The 22,959-nt window shown below is 67.7% G+C and overlaps 3 protein-coding genes across 3 annotated transcripts in view; 1 reads left to right on the forward strand and 2 right to left on the reverse strand.

Annotated features, from left to right (window-relative positions):
- Window positions 1-113: 113 nt before the first annotated feature.
- AMSG_11273 (TKL/LRRK protein kinase) lies at window positions 114-4,821 on the forward strand (the record flags this gene model as incomplete). The annotated part of the gene is made up of 3 exons (XM_013897355.1): window positions 114-323; window positions 464-1,988; window positions 2,152-4,821. 3 exons carry the CDS (start codon window positions 114-116, stop codon window positions 4,803-4,805), a joined length of 4,389 nt encoding a protein of 1,462 aa, XP_013752809.1. The 3' UTR covers window positions 4,806-4,821.
- A 25-nt stretch (window positions 4,822-4,846) lies between these two features.
- Window positions 4,847-20,095, reverse strand: AMSG_11274 (glycosyl transferase group 1; the record flags this gene model as incomplete). Its single annotated transcript, XM_013897356.1, has 7 exons — window positions 4,847-9,108; window positions 9,153-12,244; window positions 12,277-14,002; window positions 14,080-14,934; window positions 15,021-17,186; window positions 17,273-18,706; window positions 19,067-20,095. The coding sequence occupies 7 exons, from the start codon at window positions 20,093-20,095 to the stop codon at window positions 4,870-4,872; spliced, it is 14,541 nt and encodes a 4,846-aa protein (XP_013752810.1). The 3' UTR covers window positions 4,847-4,869.
- A 948-nt stretch (window positions 20,096-21,043) lies between these two features.
- Window positions 21,044-22,959, reverse strand: part of AMSG_11275 (uncharacterized protein) — a gene marked incomplete at both ends in the record, with an annotated part of 3,033 nt that continues 1,117 nt past the window's right edge. Inside the window, one exon of the mRNA XM_013897357.1 lies at window positions 21,044-22,918. Coding sequence (XP_013752811.1) covers window positions 21,044-22,918 — 1,875 coding nt within the window. The remainder of the gene's footprint in view (window positions 22,919-22,959) is intronic.

The raw sequence follows: 22,959 nt of genomic DNA on the forward strand, positions 1-22,959 counted from the left end.
CCCCGCCCCCACCCCTTCCCCCCCCCCCCCTTCCCTCCCCCCCTCCCACCCCACTCCCACTCCCCTCCTCCTCCCTCGACATGGCCATCCCCCTCCCCTCATGTACCACCACCATGCTGGCGGTCTATGTGGTGGCACTCGTCTGGACGACGACGTCGCTCTCGGCGATGGCACTGACCATTCGCGACGCAGCGAGCCAAAACGATGTGACGGGCTCGTTGACTTCGAGTGACCCGGCGATGAGTCCGGCAGAGATGCTTATGGGTGGTTACACACAGTTCTCGGCCATGCCCGCGCAGGGCTTTGAAGCGCTGCCTGTCGTCGTCTTTACCACCAATCCTTGCGCTCCATCGCCGCCGGGGGTTTTTTGGGCAAAGCCGTGGTTTTTGACGAAGCGCACGTTGATCGCCGTCATCCGCGGACGGGCCTCGATTTGGTCTCGCTGCCATGCGCGGTGGATGAGATGGTGGCCAAGGCGCAAGCAGCTGGTGCTCGTGCAGTGCTGCTGGACAAGTTTTTCGTCGAACAGCCGTTTGGCGCAGAGGCCGACGACAAGACGGATGTCGGCCACGGGAGCTGGTACAACGAGTTTGCAGACGCCGGCGCTCCCATGGCAGGCAACCATCATTCTGTCTTTACCGCCATCTCGTTCATCCTCGACACTGCGGGTCCGCTCGCTAACAGAGCCCTCGGTCCACCCATCGAGCTCGTCTTTGAACAGATGCCGCTTGTCGAGCCCGAGACCGACGCCCTTCGTGACCTGTACATCTCGCTCAACGGGCCGTCGTGGAACTGGGCCTCGACCAATGTCAATGGCAAGCCGTGGCTGTTTGTAGAGGGGGCCGACCCGTGCTACGACAACTGGGCCGGCATTGTCTGCAACGAGGGCGGAAGCATCGACCAGCTCCTCCTCCCGCAGCTTGGCCTTGTTGGCTCGCTCCCCGAGTCCATCGGCAACCTCCTCGATCTCACCGTCCTCGACCTCTCTAACAACCGCATCTCGGGCTCGCTCCCCGTCCGTATCGGCGAGTGGGTCTCCATCAGGACCATCAACCTCGCCTCAAACTCCATCTCCGGCGACGCCATCCCGCTCTCCTGGGCCAGCCTCGACGTCGAGACGCTCAACCTCGAGGGCAACCTGTTTGGCGGCCTTCTCATCGCCTACAACTTCCCCCAGGCCGTCCGATCTATTCTCATCTCCAACAACAACATCACCGGCCCGCTGCCGACTGACCTCTCGGCCTACGCCTCGCTCAACGAGTTCCGCGTCGCCAACAACCGCCTCACGGGGCCCATCCCGCCGAGCCTCTTCAGCGCCAGCCTCACGCTCGACGTCATCGACCTCTCGGGCAACAGCCTCGAGGGCGTCGTGCCGCAGGGCATTTTCCTCGTCACCGAGCTCGAGCGCCTCGATCTCTCGCAAAACAGTTTTACCGACGTCGCCACTCCTCCGCCCGGTGCCATTGTCTCCATCGAGGTCCTCGACCTCTCGCACAACCTCCTCACCGCCGTCCCGAACTTGCTGGCCTTTACCAGCCTTTCCTCGCTCTCGCTCGCCAACAACAACATTGGCGGCCTCCTCCCGGCCATCCACATCGCGAGCCTCCGCGAGCTCTCGGTCGCCAACAACGAGCTCACCGGCTTTGATCCGGGCTTCTCCGAGTACTATGAGGACTTTGCCAACACCACTTCGCTCGCCGCCCTCGACGCGTCGGGCAACAGGCTCAGCTCGCTCGTCGACGTCCTCCGCGCCCTGCCGAGCATCCTCACCTCGATCGACCTCTCCAACAACGAGCTCACCTTCCCCTACCCGTTCTTCGACTTTGGCTACCTCTCTCGCTTTGAGTTGCTCTCGGAGATCTCTCTCGCCGACAACCTGCTCTCCTCGCTGGTTGTGGTCTCCACCGACGCCGCCGAGGGCTTCCCCTTCCTCTACGAGATCGACCTCTCCAACAACGAGTTCTACGGGCCCATCTCGGACTCGTTTGGTGCCTTCCCACCCTCCGCTCGCTCGACCTCTCGGGCAACAACTTTACTCGCCTCGACGGCCCGGGCTCGCTCGTCCCCTCGTTCATCACGCTCGACTACGTCTCGGCCGTCGACACCGGCTCGTTGGACAACGCCGCCTGCCCACCTTTACCGCTAACGCAGGCACGCTCAGCATCAGCATCGACCACTCGTACCACTCGTACCTCCTCTGCAACTGCCTCGACGGCTTCTACAACAACTCGCTCGGCGCCTGCCTCCCCTGCCTGCCGCACGCAAAGTGCGAGGGCTACCCCACCCGCCGCACCACCTCGCGCATCTCCCCCATCACCGGCTACTTTCCGCTCCGCCGCATCATCACCATCGACCTCCCCTTTGGCATCCCCAGCGCCCGCTCTATCAACTACTCGCTCCCGGACGCCGCCAACTTTACCGACGGCGAGCCCATCGACGACGATCTCATCTTCCTCCCGCCCGACGAGGACTCGTTTCCCGAGGCCCTCGTCCATCTCGACGACGTCGACCTGTATGACTCGGACGCCCCGCCATCGGCCTCGCGCGCCGCTGCCATTGCTGCTGCCTCCTCGTTTGAGGCCCGTCGTCGTGCCGCTGCTGCCGCGCCCTTTCGCGCCGCCGTCCGCGCTGCCGTCCGCGCCACCACCACCTCGTCGTCCACAGACGAGGCGTCAACGGCGACCAAGGCACTTGTGGCCGTCACCGAGGTGATGAAGGCGTGCTCGTTTGGCGCCATGAAGGAGACCGACTCGAACAACCCATGCGTGGTCAACACCCAGGGCACCTTCTCGTGCAAGGAGGGCCACACCGGCCGGCTCTGCGCCGAGTGCAAGGACGAGTACTTTAGCCGTGACGGCGAGTGCATCAGGTGCAACCCGGACGACGTCGTCTGGCCCATCATCTTCATCGTCTTCACCCTCCTCGTCCTCGGCGCCGCCTTTGCCATCGCCGGTATCCGCGACGTCATTCCGCGCATCGAGCGCGTCTACACGCCTATGATCGGCGTCCGCGCCATGGCCGCCACCGTCCACCACAAGGCCTCGTCCGTCATGGCCGACCACCACTTTGGCAGCGTCCACCATCACTCGGAGGCCGAGGAGGACGAGGACTACACCTTTGACACCATCGGCTCGTCCTACGACGAGGAGCAGGAGGAGGCCAAGTCCCGCTCCCGCTCGCGCTCCCACACCAAGGCGTCCAAGGCGTCCAAGGCGTCCAAGGCGTCCAGGGCGTCCAAGGCGTCCAAGGCGTCCAAGGCGTCCAAGGCGTCCAAGGCGTCCAAGGCGTCCAGGTCGGCCGAGACCGGCTCTGAATCGCTCTCCAACTCGCGCTCTACGCTGCGGTCGACACGCAACAGGGTGGCGCCGGCAGCGTACTCACGGGCGCAGAGCAGGCAAGGCCACAGCCAGCAGCTGTGGAAGCGGTCTGGTGAGCTCGACGCCGAGACAGTGGCCTCATCGTCGGTGGTGGAGGAGGTCGACTCGCTCCGCGACCGGCGGCGGTCGCTCCGGCTGTACATCCAGTCGATCATCCAGGTCTCGATCAACTTCTTCCAGACGCTCGCCATCTGCGTCGCCGACCTCTCGGTCCCGGCCTCGGTGGTCCCCGTCCTCGCCGTCGGCGAGTTCACCAAGTCGTCGTCCGAGGGCATCGGCCTCGAGTGCTTCCCGCCATTCCGCACCTTTGCCGCCCGCTACACCGCCATGATGGCCCTCCCGGTCATCGTCGCCACCCTCATCCTCCTCATCTTCACCCTCAAGTTTGTCCTCCGCTACGGCAAGGCCCGTGCCGCCTTTGCCGCCCGCGCCGCAGGCGCCAGCAGCAGCCACTCGGACTCTCACCTCTCCTCGTCGCTGCTCTCGGACGACGAAGAGCAGGAGGCGATCCGCCGGTCGACGTCGGTCTCGGCCTCGGCTTCGGCCTCGGCCTCGGCCTACGAGCTCTCGCAGCACGACGAGGCGCCGCCGCTCGGGCTCGTCTCGGAGGACGAGGCGCTGGAGCTGGTGGCCGTCCCGGCAACGCCGGCATCCAAGTGGGCCATCTACGGCGGACAGGTCATCTACGTCGTCTTCCTCACCCTCAACTACTTCTTCTTCCCCATCGCCTCGTTCTCGCTCAACGTCTTCCACTGCGAGGACGACCCGGTGTCGGGCGTGTCGTTCATGGTGGCCATGCCGCACCTCCCGTGCAACTATCTCTCCACGGTGGAGAAGGGCATCCCGCTGGTGGCCTACATCGTGCTCCCGGTCGTCGTCCTCCTCGCCGTCATGACCATCCTCGAGTTCTTCCCCACCACCTACCTCATCAACACCTCGTTCGGCTTCTGGTTCGACGCCTTCCGCTCAAAGTCGCGCTTCTTTGCCGCCATCTTTCTCCTCCGCCGCCTCTTTCTCGCCGTCATCGTCACCTTCCTGGGCGTCAACGCCATCCAGCGCCACATCGTCATCATCATCACCCTCCTCGCCTCGGTCGTCCTCGACTACGAGGTCATGCCCTACTACTTCCGCCGCACCAACATCGTCGACATTGCCGCACACGCCCTCCTCCTCCTCGTCTACACCACCTCGCTCCTCGCTGACATCCTCAACGTTGACGGCGACTCGGCAGAGTTTGCCGGCACCATCCTCATCGCATGCATCGCCATCGGCCTGGCCATCCTCCTCTGGGCCATCATCCTCCCTGTCTACAACACTCTTGTCCGCGGCCGCTGGCACGACGCCGACGCCCGCGAGAAGCACCTGCACAAGGTCCTCTCCGAGCATACTGCCCGCAACGCCGCCGCACACGCCGACGACTCGGACTAAACGCCCCCCCCCCCCCTCCTCTCACCCCCCTCACCCTTCTCTTGTGCTCAAGACATGTCTTTAGCTACAGCCATCGCCCGCCGCCACTGCCGGGCCCGCGCCGCAGCACCTTGCCGCTCTTGGCCCGACCCGGCGATGGCGAGAGCAGCACCGCCACGCCGCTGCTGCCGCCGCCCGTCCCGGGCAGCGAGCCTGTGCTGCTGCCCGGTGTTGAGCCGCGACCGCTAGGTGGCGTGGTGGTGCGGGCCTCGGACGTCGTGCCGCCGCTATCTGCCGGCATGCTGCTGCTGAGCCCGGCGAGCCCGGCTGCGAGCCCGGCTGCCGCCCGCACTCGCCCAGACGGCCCCATCCGCTGCGTCCGCGGACCGCGGCGGTGGAGCAGCTCGACCGCAGCCTCGACCGCAAGCTCCTCGGCAGCCTCTCGCTGCCGCACCCGCTGCTCCTCACGGACAAGCTCGCGATCGACAACCTCGGCTGTCCGCGGCGTCGCCTGGCCCAGTCCGCGCCCGGCCCGCCCGTACACGCCGCCGGGCGTCGCCCCGGGCGTCCACCGCCCGCTGACAAGCGGGCTGAGGCCCACAGCACTGGCCAGCCCGCCGCCGCCACTGCCACCGCCGGCTGCGCTGCCACCAGCTCCGCCAGGGCTTCCGCCGGCGTGCGTCTTGGGCGGCGTGGTGCGGATCCGCCTCTCGCTGCCGCTCCCGCGCCCGCCAGACAGCGCCGCCAGCCCACGCCCGGCGCCCGGCCCGGCACCGCCTCGAGCTGTGCCGCGCCCGCGCCGGCGCCCGCGCCCGCGCTGCGCCACTCTGCGCCGCTGATCCGCCCGGCGATCACCCAGCAGCGTGCCCAAGGCCCCGCGCTCCGCGCGCTCGCGCCCGGGCATGTGCACCCGCGCCCGCGCCGCCGGCGGTACCACCGCCGGCGCAGGGACCACCGCTGCCGGCCACGCCTCTGCCTCTGCCTCGGGCACAGGCTCCGGCTCCGGCTCGGGCTCGGGCTCCGGCTTCGGCTCGGGCACAGGCTCCGGCTTCGGCTCGGGCACAGGCTCCGGCTCCGGCTCGGGATCGACAGTCACCTCGGGTATCGACTCCTCGTACGCGTAGTCAGCCGGCGGCTCGATCGTCTGCAGCCGCTGGCGGACGGTGGCCTCGGAGGCAGCATCCATCAACAGCCTGCTCGCGGCGTCGTCATCTTTCAGTGGCAACGCGCGTGGGTCGGGCGTCGGCTCGCGCGAGCTCTGCTGGTCGGCGCTCTGTCTCGTGTCAAACGCGTCGCGCTCAATGGCCCGCACTGCTGCTGATGGCGGCTGCGCTGGCGGTGGTGATTGCACCGCCGCCGAAGACACCGCCGTATCACTCCGCCGCCGCCGCCGCTTCCGCCGCTCGCCGCTCGCCTTGCCGTGGTTCTCGTCGTTTGACAGCCGCCGCCGCGACTGCCCGGGCAGCGGCAGCTGGGCGGTCATCGGCGCCGTCGGCGGCACCAGCGGTGACCGGTTCGTCCGCCGCGGCGAGAGCAGCTCCTTCGTCTTGGGCTGGGCACCCACACGCTCTGTGGACTCGGACCGGCTCGCCGCCCGCCGCCGTCGGCGCCTGCGCCGACTCACCTTCTCCCGGCGCCGGCGGCCTGCGCTGTCGGCGTCGGCGTCGGCGTCGGCGTCGGCATCGGCATCCTGCTCCGCCGCCGCCGGCGATGACGGCGGATTCGGTGAGTTGCGGCCCGAGTCGAACGACTCGATGGTGTCGAGGCGCTCGAGGTGGAAGACGTCTGCGGTGACGGCTGCGGTGCGTGCGGCGGCGGCGGCTGCGGCGGTCATGTTGGCGGCCTGCGGAGTGGCCTTGCGTGCGGCGGCGGCGGCCGAGGCGGTGGCGGCGTCGTCCAGCCCGGTCGACGTCCACCGCATCAGGCCCTCCAGCTGCCGGCGGCGCGGGCGGGCCATCCCGGCCAGCAGCCGCTCGCGGTACGCGTCCGACTGCTTGGACGCCTCGTTCAGCCGCGCCAGCGACGACATCGACCGCAGCGTGCTCAGCGAGCCGCGCGAGGCCGATCGCTGGCTCCGCAGCTTGGCCTTGGACACCTCACGCCAGAGCGACGACCTGCCGCCGCCGGGCGCCGGCGGCCCATCGTACTCATACTCGTACTCGTCGTAGACGTAGTCGCCGATGAGCGCCGAGTCCTTGCGCCGGACTCGGCGGCGCTTGGAGGTGCGCTTGGCGTCGGCCGTCGACATCTGCCTGGCGAGCTTGACCGGGAGCAGCATGCCCGAGACCTCGCCGAGGCGGACCTCGGTCTCCTCGGCGGCAAAGGCGTCGTACGACGAGCTATCGCTGCCGTCGTCGTCGTTATCGGAAAAGTGCGGGCCAAAGCCGACGACCGAGGCCGAGAGCCCGGCCGAGAGGACCGAGAGCAGGCCGGCCGAGATGCCGGACGACATGCGGACTGAGGACCGGCCGCCGGCGAGCAAGCCCGAGCCGTCCGGGGCGACGGCGGCGGTGCTCTCCCAGCGCGAGAGGCCGTCACCGCCACCGGCCATGCTGCCGCCGCCGATGCCGCCGCCGGCGCCGCCCTTGCCCTCCTTGCCGGTCATGACCGGCGCCGCCCTGCTCAGCTCCTGCTCGAGCTTGGAGATGCGCTCAAGAAGCGCCATCTGCTGGCCGGCAGCCTGCGAGAGGAGCTCGGCGTGCTTGGCGGCAGTGGCGGTGGGCAGGGCGTCGTAGAGCTCCTCCAGCAGGGCGCCGCCGCCGGCGCCATCGGCGGCCAGCGACGGCTTCATGTGCCGCGAGATGTCCACCTCGGCGCCCTGCTCCACCAGGCCGGCTAGGACCAGCCGCGCCTTGGTCCGCCGCTCGGCCGTGCGGTACGAGGCGAGGTACAGGCTCTGTGCGTGCTCGCGGACGTAGCGGACGATGCCAAAGTTGGCCAGCACAAAGGCGCGGTAGAGCATGCCCAGCCGCCGCCGCTTCACCCGCATCTCCATCATCCGTTCCAGCAGGTCCTTCCCGTTTGGCTTGAGCGGCTTAAAGTCCTCCAGCTCGAGCTCGCGCTCGGGCAGCGGGCCGTCCTCGTCCACCGTCACAATGGCCTCGAGCTCGTTGAGCATGGCCATGACTTCGATCATGGCCCGCCCCAGAGCCCGCGAGTTGCGCGGCGGGACAATCCGCCCGTACACGTGCTTGTCGTCCGAGACCACCTCGCGCGAGCCGCCCACGTCGGTGCAGACCACAGGCAGGCCCGCCAGCCCGGCCTCGCCGAGCGCCAGCGGTAGGCCCTCACTCTGCGACGAGTTGAGGAAGAGCCAGCCGCGCGGGAGGACCTGAGTGGCGTTGCCAAAGCCGGCCAGGTTGACGTTGTTGGCCAGCGCGCCGGCGGCAATCATGTCGCGGCACTCGGCCACGTAGCCCGGCGCCTTGGTCAGCGAGCCGTAGATGATGAGCTTGAAGCACGAGAGGCCAAACTCGTTGACGATGACGTCGGCCGCGCCGATGGCGTTCTTCACGTCCTTGAGATCGTAGACGTGCGAGAGCATGACGGCCGCGGGGAACTCCTCCTCGTTGGCCCGGATGGGCTTGAACCGGTCCGTCTCCATGCCGTTGACCACCGGTGACATCCGCGCCAGCATGTCGATCCGCCGCGAGTCGGAGCCGCCGCCCGAGCCGAGCACCTCCTGCCACGCCGGGTTGCCGAACGAGGCACAGCTGATGACCGCGTCCGAGTAGTGGTAGTTGACGTAGCACGCGAGGACCGTCAGCCGCGAGAGCGCGTTGCGCACAAAGACCGAGAAGCCCGTCGCTTCGGAGAGGGCACGCACCCGCTCGCGGTACAGCATGCCGTGGTCCCAGATGACAAACGAGGTGCCCAGCAGGAGCTTGGCCACCACGCCCACCATGGCTTGCACCCCGTGGTGCGTGGCATGCGTCACGCCCAGCCGCTGCGGGAGCGGCACCGCCAGCGGCATCAGAAAGTGCATAAACAGGCCGAGGCTGGCGTCAATCTCGTCGAGCGTCACCCGCTCCGCCAGCACGAGCTCGTCCTCGTTGGCGTTCTCCGCGTTGAGCCACGCCGTCCGCCACGCCCCGCGCACCGCCCCCGAGCTCCACGTCGTCGTCCAGTCAAAGGTCTGGAAGTAGTGGTAGATGTTGACCAGCATCGAGCCGCAGCCCTCAAGGTCCGCCGCCGACGGCATCGGAATGAGCAGCGCGTCGACCATGTCGTGCAGGAGCGGGCAGAACCGCTCCTGGATGACCTCGGTCGTCGTCGCCCACACCATCCGCGCCAGCGTCGTAAACGGCACGTCGGTCAGAATGTGCTCCGCAGGGCCCGCAGAGTCGGCGCCCACAGCGGAATGAGCACAAGCCGCTCCACGTTCTCCTCCACCTGGTAGTGGAGCGTCTTGGCCGGGTGGCCCACCTCGGAGAACGCCACCCACCGGATGCCCCACACCCGGTCGATCGTGTCGCGCCGGCACGACGCCACTCCGCCGCCGTCAGACGGCCATGTTCCAGAGTCGAGCGCGAGCGAGGTGAAAGCCGGCAGCTCGTTCGTTGTCCCCAGCAGCGACGCAGAGTCGCCCGCCGCCGTCGCCGAAAACTCCTTGGAGCTGCCGCCCGGGCCCATGGCAAACAGGTCGGCGACCTTGATGGCGTACTGCGACCGCTTGTCCTTGGCGTCCGCCACCCAGATGGCTGGCCCCACAATCGCCGCGTGCGCACGCATCCAGTCGCGCGCAGCCTCGATCTGGCATCCGTCGCGGAGCGACCAGTACTCGTGGAGCAGCGGGTCGAGCCGGAGGATGCGCGCGTCCCACAGCCGCGCAAAGTTGCCTTCGATCTTCGACTTGTGCCACAGCGCCCACAGCGACATCCGCGCCGCAATAGCAGGCTGTCTTCCGCCGTGCTCTTCCACCATTTCTAGCTCTTCGGCCTCGCTCGCCTGTCCGATCCCGAGGAAGCCGAGCGGCGCGTACTTGAGCGCCTCGGCCGCCAGCGCTTCAGCCCTCGACACAAGCGGCGTTCCGACTCCGCTCTCCGAGCCCGACCCGGAGCCCGAGACCGAGTCTCCCGAGCCTCCTGAGCCTCTCTCGCTGCCGCCACTCTCGCCGGTCTCGGGCAGGCCGCGGTCCAGCTTGTCAACGTTCGAGTTGAGGACCTCGAGCGGGATGGCGAGGTCGATCTCGGCAAGCGAGACTCCGGGCTTGATTGACGACGAGAGGCCGAACGAGTCGGCAAAGGGGGTGAACTCGGCGTCATCAATGTGCTGCTCCGTATCGTTGACGGACCGCTCCGAGTCGGCTAGCAGGACAGTGAACGGAACGTACTTACGCCGCCCGCCCTCGGCCACCTCCTCGTCGCTCGCCTTGGTCAGGATCCGCCGCACGCGCACAATCGGATGCCGCATGTGCCGGTAGAGGTGGACTTCCAGCAGCGAGTCGCCGCCTTCAACATGCCGCTCAATGCCAAGCAGCCGGTCTGTCGACGGCGCCCAGTGGATGGCAACGTGTGCATGCCCGGCGGTTGCGAGCTCGCTAGGCGTCGGCCGTGTGTTGACAAGGATAGGCACGTTGGGAATCTGCGCTGCCACTGCGGGCGCCGCCGTCGCCACGTCCGTCTCCTCGTACACAAACACCGCGTTGAGGAGGAAGAATGGAAAGTCGGCCTCGGGTGGCAGCTCCCGCTCCTGCTCCGCCTCGCCGCTTGCGTGGCCAAAGACCTTGTCCTCGACCAGCTGTGCAGACGCCACAAGCGTCTCGGTCGACTTGCCAAACAGGCCTGCCACTAGTGGCACCGCAGCAGGCACCTCGATCGTGCCCGACTGCGCCGGTGTGCCCATGCCGCCGGCCACGTTGTCGGCCTCGCCGTCGGCCTCGTCCAGGCCAGACTCACCATCTGCCAGCGACGTTGTCGACGACTGTGGCGGATCAAGGCCGGCAAACGAGACGGTGCGCTTGACCATCTGCGAGCCTCCAGCCGATGACGCCGACCGCAGGATCGACCGCGAGTTGCGGAGGATGCCCGAGACCGACGAGCCCGGCATGTTCATCTGCGAGCCGTTTGGCCGCGACATCGTCGACGCCTGCCGCGAGCCAAGCGAGATGGTCGACGCACGGATGTTGGCCATGCCGTGGGCCCCAGAACCGTCGCCCTCTTCCGACGAGAACGATGACGAGATGGCGAGACCGAGCGCACTCGACTCGCGTGGTATCACCGGGACGTCGGGCAACGAGCGCAAAGAGGCCGACAAGGTGGCCGACGACATGTCCAGCACATCCAACGTGGCAGCACCTGCTGCAGGCGCCGGCATCGTCAGAAGCGAGCCCGAGATGGACTCTGAGATAAAGGCATCGTCCGAGTAAAGGTCGAGCGCGCCGATAATCGGCGACCCATCGACGTTGGCGTCGTAGTAGTACGACTCGGACACCGGCGTTGCCGACGCATCGGTCGTCTCGTACGAGTACTCTTCCGACGACAGCGCCTCTTGCTGCTCTACAGCCTCTCCGGCTTTGCCGGCGGCTGCGCTTGAAGACGCCGAGTTGACCGAAGACGTTGAGCTGAACGACGATGTCGACGACGAAGACGCAACGCCTGAGACCGAGCCCAGCGGCGACATCGACGTGCGCATCGAGGCCAGCGAGCCCGATGAGAGGCCGAGAGAGTCGGAATCGGTCCCGCGTCCAGCCTCGGCGCCTTGCTCGTTCGACAGCAGCTCTGACGTGGCTGACACGACTGATGATGTGGACGAATGGGCCGCGAGGATGTTGGGCTCGGGCTCAGGCTCGGGCTCGGGCTCAGGCTCGGGATCAGGCTCGGACTCGGGCTCGGGCTCGGGCTCGGGCTCGGGCAGCTCGATGCCGAGCTTGATGATACGGTTGGCCATGCGGCCGGCAGCGTCAAACTGGACTACAGCCTCGATCTCCGGAAAGACGTTGAACATCGTGTAGATGTCGGCTGGCGAGCTACCAGCGCGCGGGCAGAGCTCGTCCAGCGGGAAGAGGTTCGCCTGTTTGAGTGCTGTCTGGACAGCGGCCGGGTGGCTGTCAGCAAAGCGGACGGCTGCGCCGGCACAGCCAGCCGCCAGCGAACTTGCCACATCCGGCTCGTGTGCGAGCTCAAACGCCTCGAGGGGGATCCGCGATCCAGCCTCGAGGCCGACTTGGGCATGTGCAAAGAGCGAGCCCTTTCCACCGGCCGTCGTCGCCAGCAGCCGCAGCTCCTCGTCGTAGACCACGTTGTGGATAAGCTTGGCCTTGCCGGGCCCGGCGCGCGGATCGGCCACGTGCCCGGCAACAACCATGCCCTCGATAAGCTTGGGCATGTTGGGGTCAAACTCGGCCTCGGCCGCGGCCTCATCAGCCTCGGCGCCAGCTTCGGCTTCGGCTGCGTCGTCAGGTTCGGTCGGGGGCGCCGGCAGCGGAAGGATGAGTGTTCGCGGCTTGCGGGGTCCATGCGCTGGACACCCAGCAGCCTCCGCGAGTCGGCACCGACAATGCGAATACGCTCGACGCCGACAGCCTGCTGGGCCAGATCGCGCATGTAGTCACGCCAGTGGGTGAGTGCCTTCCACACCAGAAAGTCAACCGTGCGGATGGCAAAGTACTTGTAGATGTAGGGGAGCGGGCGGACGAGCTTGACAGTGAGCGGGCCAAAGTACTGGGTGATGGCGGTATGGTACTCGATGGGGAACGAGTCGTCGCCAGTGCCACAGAGGAAGATGAGCCGGACGACGTCGTCGAGCCAGTGCTGGATGCGCTTGAAGATCGACGGTGGCGCGGTGGCGATCTCGCGGAAGAGATTGATCTTGTCGTGGTACTGCTGGCGGCGGGCGAGCCGGAGCGGCGGCAGAACCTTGACCGGCTCGCCAAGCGGAAGCTTGGGCGCGCCGTAAGGCTGCCGCCGCCGGTCGAGCGCAATGACCGCGGCGTCAGCAATGAGAAGTGCGAGCGTGGCCGAGACCGTCGAGACTGCGATCTTGGTCGTCGCCTGCAGCCGGGTGAGACCGAGGTAATCGAGCGCAGCCTGCATGTCGTCGTGGTCAAGATGGGCGACTGCAGCGACGACGTCAATGTCGAGGCACGACTTGAGGACGAGGAGCGTCTCGAGGAGGGCGCAAACAAAGGCACGGGCATTGTGTGGGATCTGCGTCTTCCACTTGACCTCAATGTCGGCGCCTAGCAGGCCAAGGCTGGCGGTCACCTTAGGCGTCGCCTTGTATAGGGCCACCAGCTGCGACTCGGGTACAAGTTCCATCTGCCTGCGAATGCGGAGCGGGACCGGTGAGAGGGTGAGGCCCGGTGCCGAGACAAGGAGCTCGGCAAGGACGGCGGTCGAGTGCGGGTGATTGCACACCAGCTCGGCAGTCTCGTGCATGAGCGCCTGCGCCGCGGTCAGGATGTACTGCTCGGGCTTGAGGCCGAGGACAACGCCGACGTAGACGGTGAGGCGAGCGACAAGGCCGCTTCCGCCGCTGCTGCCTTCAGGCGCCGGCGCAAGGTCACCGAGTGCTGCGTACCGGTGGCGCGGCGACTCGTAGAGGACCGACTCGGGAACGAGAACGATCGAGGTGTGGCCGCGAGCGAAACGATCCGCCGCGAGGCGGAGCAGAGCCGATGCGCCCGGAATTGCCTTGCACGCTAGCGCCGAGAGCGAGTCAGGCGCCCACTCGCCGGCCTCTGCGGCACGGACCGAGTCGTAGATGACGTCCAGGATGGAAGCACCGAGTGTGGACGACGGGAGGACAGCAAGCCGCTCGTGGGCCGGCAGATGGGCGTGGAGGCGATCGAGAAGAGCAGCCTGGACAACCTCGAGGTCCGGGGTGTCGGCGGCATCGGTCTCGCCCACATACCGCTGGCCGGCGGTCTGCAGCGCGTCCGACTGCATGGCGCGCTGCAACTCGACTGAAAGGCCCTTGTAGTCTTCGGTGGCAGTGAGGCCGCGCTGGACCATGACGGCAGTGACGCCGGCGTAGGCCCAGCAGGCCGCAAAGAGGCCGAAAACGGCAAAGTCGGTCGACGATGAGATCCAGACCGAGATGACTGAAGCGATGGCGCCAAAGATGAGGCAGGCCATGGTGGAGAGGACGAGCGGGGCCTTGGGCGCTGGCAAGAACATCGAGTTGTACGCGCCGAGAATAAAGCCAGTGTACGAGAGCGATGAGACGTAGAAGAGAGCACCGGCCGAGATGGTGGCGCGAGGCGAGGTGGGCGTCCGCTCCCACGGCCAAACCATGACAATGGAGACGTCCGAGGTGAGGAGGGAGGTTGAGCCTCAAAGGCTGCGTAGCCGACCGAGACAACGCCGATGACGACGATGAGGGCGAAGCAGGCGAGGACAAGCTCTGCGCGGTAGGCCTTGATGCGGACGGAGACTTCATCGGTGATGAGCGATGTCGGAGTGGTGAGGCCCGGGATGAGGCGGCGCTTGGGCGCGAGCTTTCGGAGTGCTTCGACGCGAGTGCGGACGGGCTCGACGACAGCCATGGCAGTGAGGAGGTAGACGAGGGCCCACGACGTGGCGGTCTCGTACTCGGAGACCGGGTTGAGGAACTCGGGCGAGACGCCCATAGCAATGCGGACGAGACGGTCGACGAGCATGAGCATGTAGTAGAGCGGGCCGTGAGCGACGACACCGCCGGCAAGGTGCCACAGAATGCCACCGCGATGGAGGATGTCCGTCTGGCGCTTGAGGAGCCAGCCGGCCTTGCCCTGCTTGAGCGATGCGTCCCACTCGTCCGAGGCGTGGGTGGGGAGATCGCGCTCATTGAGCAGGACCCACCAGTGGACGAGCGAGAGCTCGACCTTGTAGTTGTCGACGCGCTCCTTGACCATGTGGCCGAGGTCGCCGACGTAGTTCTTCTCTTTGACGGCCTTGACGTAGGCGGCGCGGGCCTCGACGATGTGTCGGGCGGCGGCAGCCTTGGCCCAGGGCGTGAGAGTGGTGACCTCGTCAGGTGAGAGTTCCGGTAGCTCGTCGGGAGTGGGCAGGGCCTCACCGTTTGGCCCGATGAACAGCGGCTCGTCCTGGGTGTGGACGTGCTGGATGTACCAAGCGCAGAGGGCGGGCGCGTTGGTGGTGGGCGGCGGCGGCGGCGGGCCGAGGCCTGCGGCGTAGTACCAGTCGTGGACCTGAGCCTCAGAGGTCGGCTTGATGTAGTTGGTGTAGTTGTGGAGCAAGTGGTTGATGTGGCGGATGAGGTACCAGATCATGAGGCCGACAGCACAGGCGAGACCGAGGACGTGGATCCATGCGCCCAGACCGGAAAGTGCTCTTCCTTGACGGCGCCAGTGCCGTAGAAGAAGATGACGTTGATGAGGAGCTGGAGCGCCATCGAACCGAGGAGGACAAGGCCGAGGGCCGAGGTCCAGATGGAGCCGGTGTGCAGGTTAAAGGCGAGGGTGGCGGTGAAGAGCATGGCCGAGAAGAGATTGAAGAAGATGGCGCCCGCAATGACCTGCAACCACTCGATGCCTTCCGAGGCGAGCATGACCGGGAAGAAGACGAGAAGGAGAGCGAGAGTGGCGCCGGCCATGACAATGGTGGAGAGAACGGCCATGCGGACAGTGAGCTCTGCGATGAGGGCGTAGGACCACTGGAAGAGGTAGAGCGAGGCAACGCGGGCTAAGGCATTGTCTAGCGCACCCATGAGGATGATCGAGGTGAGCATGGCGCCGGACATGACCTGCGAGGCGAGCGGCGAGACAAAGAGCGACGAGTGGAGGCCCATGCCCGTGGTGAGGACCAGAAGGAGGTTGAGGACCATGGGCAGCATAAAGTACAGGCCGTTGGCAAACGACGTGACGTAGTGGGTGATCGAGCGGGCCTCCTTGGGGGTGACGACTAGTGGCGGGATGCGCTCCTTGGGCGCAACCTCGTTGTTGAGCGGGCCGAGCACGTCGTCGGCGTCGAGGAGCTGCTTGGCGCGGACGGCGGTGTAGATGTGCGGGCCGAGGGTGAACTTGGAAACGCCAAAGAGGCGCATGACGTCGTCTTCAGTGTAGCCGCCAAACTCTGCGTAAACAAGGGCAAGGCCGCCCTCGCGGACAAGGAACGGGTTTGCGTCGCGGACAAGGGCGACGAGCTCCTTGAATCCCGCGTAGCGCGCCATGCCAACCATGGCCGAGTAGATGAGGCGGGCCGGCGGCGAAGGGTGTGACGGTGGCGGGGTGAGGGCGAGCAGAGCGCGGCCGAGACCGGCAAAGGCCGAGGAGAGGGCGTAGGCCGAGGGCGACCAGGCACCGGCATAAAAGGCTGCGGCAATGGCCTTTGCCGACTCTGAGCCACCTGCCCACTCGAGCGGCTCAAAGAGCGGCTTGAGGTGGTAGACATCAGCCTCGCCGACGAGCGAGCACTCATCGAGGAGGCGGAACTTGGCGTAGACATGGACCTGGGCGGCGTGGCGGACAAGGAGGCGGACCTGGGCATCGGGGAGGACTCTCGCCGAGTGGACCTGCATGACAGCGCCGGTGTGTGTGAGGAGGCCGGTGAGCTGGTCGTACGAGGCATTGTCGAGGATGTTGATGAGGGTGTCCGAGAGGAGGTGGAGGAGTGGTCGCGGGGTAAAGGCCGGGGACGGATCGAGGTCCTTGCGGAAGAGGGCCTCCAGAAGAACGGCACCTCGGTGGGACATACCGCACTCTGTGGCCATGTAGCAGTGGGTGACGGCCTCTGTGAGATTGGGGTGGTGGCGGGCGACGTAGATGTGGAGGACCGAGGTGTCCTGGTCGACGAGGGCCACCGACTTGAAGTTGATGCGGTAGTCGTTGAGCGGGACGCGCGAGGTCTCGACCTGCAGCGAGAGCGGGTCCAGCTCCCACACGGTGACGTAGTAGATGTCCTCGGTGGAGGAACGGAGGCGGGTGGTGAGCTTGGCACGGAGGGTAGCAAGCGCGTCGATGAACTCGGCGACAAAGGCGTCCGAGGAGAAGAAAGCCATGAGGTCTGCGTTGGCTGGATGGGCGAGGCGCTCTGCCGCCGAGTCGAGGACAGCAAGCATCTCTTGGAACTTGGGATGCTGGGCGATGCGGATGGGGTTGACATCGGTGTCGCCCTCGTAGACCTCGCGTGGGGCGGCAGCAGACATGTTGAGGGCGAGGTTGCGCTCGCGGAGCGAGGCGGCAATGTCGAGGACGCGGCGGAGGGCCTCGATACCTGCGTTGCCGTACATCTGGCGCTGGCCGGCCGAGTCTGCGTCGTGGATCTGCTCCTGGAAGAGGCGGGTGGAGACCTGCGAGGGCGTTAGCGGAGTGGCGCCGAGAGTGGCGAGCGGCGGAGGATGGAGCGGGGTTGGCGCCGGGAGCGGGAGCGCCGGCGGGCATGTCTCGCCGGGCAGGTTGCCGAGGATGTCAAGAAAGGTGTCCGGGCAGTAGTCGGCGTACGCCGAGTCGGCGACCTTGGCCTCGAGGGTGGCGTGGAGCCAGGTAAGGAAGTCGTTGGCCGACGGGGTGGGGCGTCGTCGCCGAGGGACTCGAGAAAGTCTGGAACGGCTGCGCGGGCGAGGTAGTCATACAGGTTGTCACGGTCGATGTCCGAGGGAACGTCGTGCGACGGTGGGTCCGGGTTGGGGACGTGGTCGTGGTCGAGGGTGATGGCGACGGCGCCGAGGCGCTCGGTGAGGCCGCGGGTGTACTCTGCGGCGCGGGCGGCGGCGGTGTTCTCGACAAAGACGCGGAGAAAGTTCCAGTGGAGGCGCTCGTCGGTGGCGTGGAGCGAGCCGAGGGCGAGGGCCGGGTAGGGCCAGACGAGGGCGTCGAGGTTAGCATGATCGGGCGCGGCGGTCGGGTCGTCGGTGACGAGGGTGGAGGCGGTGGCGAGCGAGTAGCGCGCGGCCGCAACATCCTCGATGGTGATGGGTGCGTCACGGCAGACGCACATGGACGGCAGGATAGAGGCGCCGCCGACCCAGGCAGTGAAGCGGGCGAGCTCTGCGGCGTCGAGGGCTGCGGCCGAGTGGAAGCAGGTGTGACCGAGAATGAAAAAGTGAGGCGATGGCGAGGGCATGTTGGCCAGCGAGGGGTAGGCGACGGGCGAGACGATGGGCACCGGGATAGAGATGAGGGTGCCGTCGAGGACATTATAGGTCTCGGACGGGATGAGGCCCGTGTTGTCCCACGGAGTCTCGGCGAGGACAAAGAGTGCCGGCTCGGACTCAAAGGCGGCAAAGATGGCCATGGCGGCGTGGAGGCCGTCGAGTCCAGAGTCGGGCGCGATGACGACGCCGTCAAAGCCGGCGTCAAGAGCATGCTCGGGCGTGTCCTCGTCGACGAACGAGGCCTTGGTGTGGCCGAGCAGTACCTTGGGCCGCGGGTTGGTCGCTGTTGGCTGGTAGTAGGCGGTCGGCGGCGGTGCGGCCGATAGCGGGATGACCAGGACGTCGGGCTCGGTGAGCGCAGCTGGGAGCGTGACCGGCGGCAGCGGGAGAGTGCCGAGAAAGAGGGTGAACGAGGAGAGGGTGGAGAAGTTGAGCGGGAGGGACGGAGCAAGGGTCATCGCCAGCGGTGCTGCGGGCTCATCTGACTCGGCGGCCGGGGCGAGCTCAGCGGCCGGGGCGGGCTCAGCGGCCGGGACGGGCTCGGCGGCCGGGGCAGGCTCGGGCTCGGGCTCGGGCTTGGGGGCCGGTGTCGGCTCGGTGTCCGAGAACGGATCGGAAGTGGAGGAGGCGGCGGATGCGGGAGAGTGCGGCGGCGACGATAGTGGTGACGGCGGCGATGGCGGCGATGGCGGCGATGACGCGGCGGTAGACTCGTCCGGACGAGGGGGGGTGGGGGGGTGGGCCGAGAGCCGCGGCTCGCCGTTGGAGTCGAGCGAGGACGACGAGGCCGAGATGGAGATGGTCCGTGTCTGGGGCGGGAGCGAGGAGAACGAGACGGTCTTGTGGGCGAGAGTGGCGGTGGAGAGGACTCGGTCGACGAGGGACGTCTTGCGGATAGCCGGGGTCAGGGCCGGAGCGGGAGCCAGCGCCGGAGGTGGGGGTGGGGCCGAGGGTGGGGCGGGTGGTAGCGGCAGGACCGATTCCGTGGAGGAAAAGGTTGAGGAGGAGGAGGAGGAGGAGGCTGCAGAGGCCGGCGATCCTGGTGGTGACGGTGACGGCGAGGGCAAGGGCGAGGGCGAGTCCGGTGGGGTGTTGGACGGGGAGTCGGCCTTGGTGGCGCCGTGGATCGAGCGGGCAAGCGGAGCCGGTCCGGCGGGTGCAAGGTCGGCAGTGACCAAGTCGCGGGGCGGAGCGGGGGCAGAGGGCGGAGCGTGATCTCGAGCAGCACGGGCTTGCTCCGCACGGACCTTGGCGGCACGCTCGACGAGGGTCGAGGCATCAAAGTTGAAGAAGCGCGGCTGGATGGGCGACGGCGGGGCGATGAGGTCGTCGGACGAGTGCGAGACGACCGTGCCCGTGGACGAGCCCAGCACCAATGACTGCTGGGCAAGCGAGGGCGAGGCGAGGGCGTCGAGACGGGGTGGGCGGAGCGGGTCAAGGCAGACAGCATCTGCATCTGAACGGGTCGATGAAAGCGACGACGACGAGATGCTGAGCTGGGCCGCCAGCTGTGGTAGGTCGTTGCCAAAGGCACGGCCTGGCAGCGGGAGCGGGATGACCGAGAGCGAGGTCGAGCCTGAGAATGAGAGCGACGACGCAGGGTGCGTGTTGCGGACAGCGGGAGCAGCGTCGCTCAGTTCGGACGAGGCCGACGACTGCGGGCTGGCCGGCGGCGAAAGCGCCGCCAGCGTGTCGTCGGGCAGGAGTAGGCGTTTCTCGGAAGCTCCATCAGCGTCTCCAAAGGTCGACGAGGAGGAGGAGATGGAGCTGGCGTCGTCGTCTGACAGCGTCTTGTCGGGTGCGGACGTGAGTGCGGGTGCGGGTGCGTGTGGAGCAGGAGGCTCGGAGTCTGACGACTTGAACAGCCCGGTGCCCGAACCGTCGTCAGCTGCGTCGCCGGCATCGTCGCCGGACTCGACGCCCGACTCGGAGCACCAGGTGATGTCCGACGAGTCGCGGTCGGGCGCGGGAGGAGCGTCCGGACGGCGCGGCTTGAGGGTCATCGGGAGTGGGCCTGGGCGAGCCGGCTTGGTGGCGAGCGCCGAGTGCGACGAGGACGAGGACGAGGATGACGAGGAGTTGCCGGTGGGAGTAGCGGCGGCGGTCTTGATCGACGACGACGATGAGGATGAGGAGGAAGAGGACTTGGAGGAGGAGCGCCGTGCAACAGCCTCGCTCAGCTCGTGGGCAGCGTGATGCAGCTTGTCAGCGGTGGAGAGCGAGCGGGCAGCACGGGCACGAGCCTCGTCCCGGGTCGCCTGCACCGCAGCCAGCATGGCGAGCTGCGACTTCAGCGCCGAGACGGCCGCATGCGCCGGCGATGCCGGAGCCGTCGTCTGTGACGGGTCGGGCTGATTCGGTGTCGTCGAGCTGATGGGTGTCGTCGAGCTGATGGGTGTCGTCGAGCTGATGGGTGTCGTCGAGCTGATGGGTGTCGTCGAGTTGGTGGGTGTCGTCGAGCTGATGGGTGTCGGCGGGTGAGTGGCCGTGGTGGGGCGAGTGGCCGTGGTGGGGCGAGTGGCCGTGGTGGGGCGAGTGGCCGTGGTGGGGCGAGTGCGGGGTGCGGGGTCGGGGTGGGGGGTGGGGCGGTTTGTGCGGTCTGCCCTGCCGACGACTCCATGGGCATGGTGGTGGTACTGGGGGGGGGGGCGTGTCTGGCTGTGGCTGCAGTCCTCCGCCCGTCCGTGGTGCCCACTCGGTCGTGTGCGCGCAGTGCTGCCTCCTCTGTCGCTCTGCCACTCTGCCGCTGTCCTTGCCTGTCGCCCTGCGTTTGCCTGCCTGCGCAACATTCATGATATGCGGGACAGGGAACAAACGGAGGGGGGGGGGGGGGATGGAGAAAATTGGACGTGTCACGGTGGTGGTTCGAGCTGGCGTAGGGGTTTGTCGCGTTTTCTGTGCTGTGCTGGCTGCGAGTAAGTGTGTGCACTGTGAAGAGGGTGTCGACATGGACGGGAGGGGTATGGTGTGAGGGTGTGAGGGTGGAGGGGATGGATGGGGGTGGCGGTGGTTGGCAAGAGGAGGAGGCAGGGAAACTCGGTGTTCGTCGGTGGGCTTTGATAGAAATATATCTGCCGCGCCACCCTCCCCCTCCCCCTTTACCCGCACTCTGTCCCGCAGTTTGCTCGCGCGGCTGCGGGGGAGGCAAGCCCAGCAGCGCCACAAGGCGGCTGGACGTGGGATGGGTCGATGGATGGCATCGATGGGTGCGGGCGCCCGCAGGCTCACGGATGGAGGACCGAGGAGTAGGGTCCGGCTGTGGCGGCGGCGGAGCGGCGATGGTGGATGGTGGTGATGGGTGAGGGCGAGGGCGAGGGTGATGAGGGCGAGGGTGATGGCTGGGTGGCCAGAGGCGGAGCGAGGCGCAGAAAGTCGAGCTCATGGCCGACGTCGCGAAGGGTTATGTGGGGGTGACCACCGTCGTCGCTGCCGTCGCTCTCGCCGTCGAGCGCGAGGTGGGCGTCAGCCGGGCGGAGCTCGAGATCGGGCAGCTCGGGCCCGTTGGCGAGATGGAGGCGGGTAGAGAGCGATGCGGCCGGGCCGGGCTCGGGCTTGACGTCATCGTCGTCGGCGACTGTGCCAAAGGTGGCGCGGAAGAGGGTGAGCGGAGTGGTGAGGCCCTGCAGGACGACGAGCGAGGTGACGAGGGCAACGGCGGTGGTCGAGGTGACGGGCATGGCATCGAGGAGATGGCTCGGCCCCACGACGAGGACCGCGACACCGGCGGTGAACTGGAAGGTCGGGACGACAAAAGAAGAGACAAGGGCGCGGAGCTGGTCGCGGCGGGCGCGCTCCCAGGCACGGGAGACGCGATCAGTGAGCCAGCGCGGTGGGCGGAGGACAAAGCGGATGGGCCGGGCCGAGACGACGCCGCGGGCGTGGGCGCGGGGGTCGGCGAGCGGCGCGAGACGGGCGGCGAGGCTGCTGGTAACGCTGGCTTGACCAGGAGCAGGTAAATCCGGTCCGCGGGCGCCGCTGATGGCGTATGCCATGGTGTCAAGGACCGAGCCGCGCGGAGGCGGGGCGAGCGGATCGGCTGGGCGGCGCGCGGGCTCGGAGCCGTCTTCGGCGACGATGGAGCCCGGCGGAGCGAGGTCGGGCCCGACGCCGGCAATGTGGACGCGGTGGAGGGAGGCGTAGCGGAGGGCAACAAGGAGAGCAAGGAAGAGGTGCTGGGCAGCCGGATCGGGCCAGCCGCGCGGGTGGAGGGCGGCGAGGGCGGCGAGGGCGGCGCGAACGGTGGCGCGGGCGGGAGGAGCGTCGGAGAGCCCGATCTGGGCACCGTGGTGGACGGCGAGGTAGAGGTAGGCCGAAGCAGCGATGGCCTCAAACTCAGAGGCGGAGCGGAGGAGGAGGCGGGTGCGGATGTTGCGGAGGAGGACGACAAAGGCGGCGACGAGGGCCGAGGCCGAGGCGACGACGGCGAGGGTGGCCTCGGGGTGGTAGACAAGGGCGAGGGCGAGCCAGGGGAGGGCGGCGCCGTACTGAGCGGCGGCGACGGCAGCGACGGCGAGGCGCGGGAGCAGATTGAGCGAGCACGGGCGCTCGCGCGGGTAGAAGACGCGATACAGGCGCGGCGGCCAGAGGGCGGCAGCCTCGGCCTGGGCCGGGCGGGCCGAGTCGCTGACCGTCTCGGAGAGGGCAACTTCGGCGGCCGGCGCGACGACGGTGACGAGAAAGAGGACGCCGTAAACGGCGGCGCTGGCACCGGCGCCGGCAGCGGCCGGTAGATCGGCGGCGACGCGGCCGCCCGGGGCGAGAGCGAGGGCATGCAGGACGAGGAACGGGCCGAAGAGGAGGGCCCAGGCCGAAAGCGGGACGAGGATCTGCAGGGCGCGCTTGGCGCCCGGAGCGGCGGCCGGATCGACGGCGCGGGCGTCGAGCGGCGAGACGCCGAGGGCGCCGAGAGCGAGGACGGCGTCGGTCCAGAAGACCCACAGAGCGAGGAAGAGGCCGCCGGCAAGGAGCGCCGCCAGCGACCACAGGAAGACAACGCCGAGCGGTGAGACCGGCGTGGCGATGAGCCGCTGGCCCGTCGCCGATGCCGTCCGCAGGCGGCAAGCTGCGTAGTCGTAGCCCGTGGATACTTGCAGCGGAGGCTGCTGTGTCGCCCTGTTTGGATGACAGTTGCCTAGTTGAC

The sequence above is a fragment of the Thecamonas trahens genome, assembly GCF_000142905.1.
Source record: "Thecamonas trahens ATCC 50062 unplaced genomic scaffold supercont1.74, whole genome shotgun sequence".
Taxonomy (NCBI): Eukaryota; order Apusomonadida; family Apusomonadidae; genus Thecamonas; species Thecamonas trahens.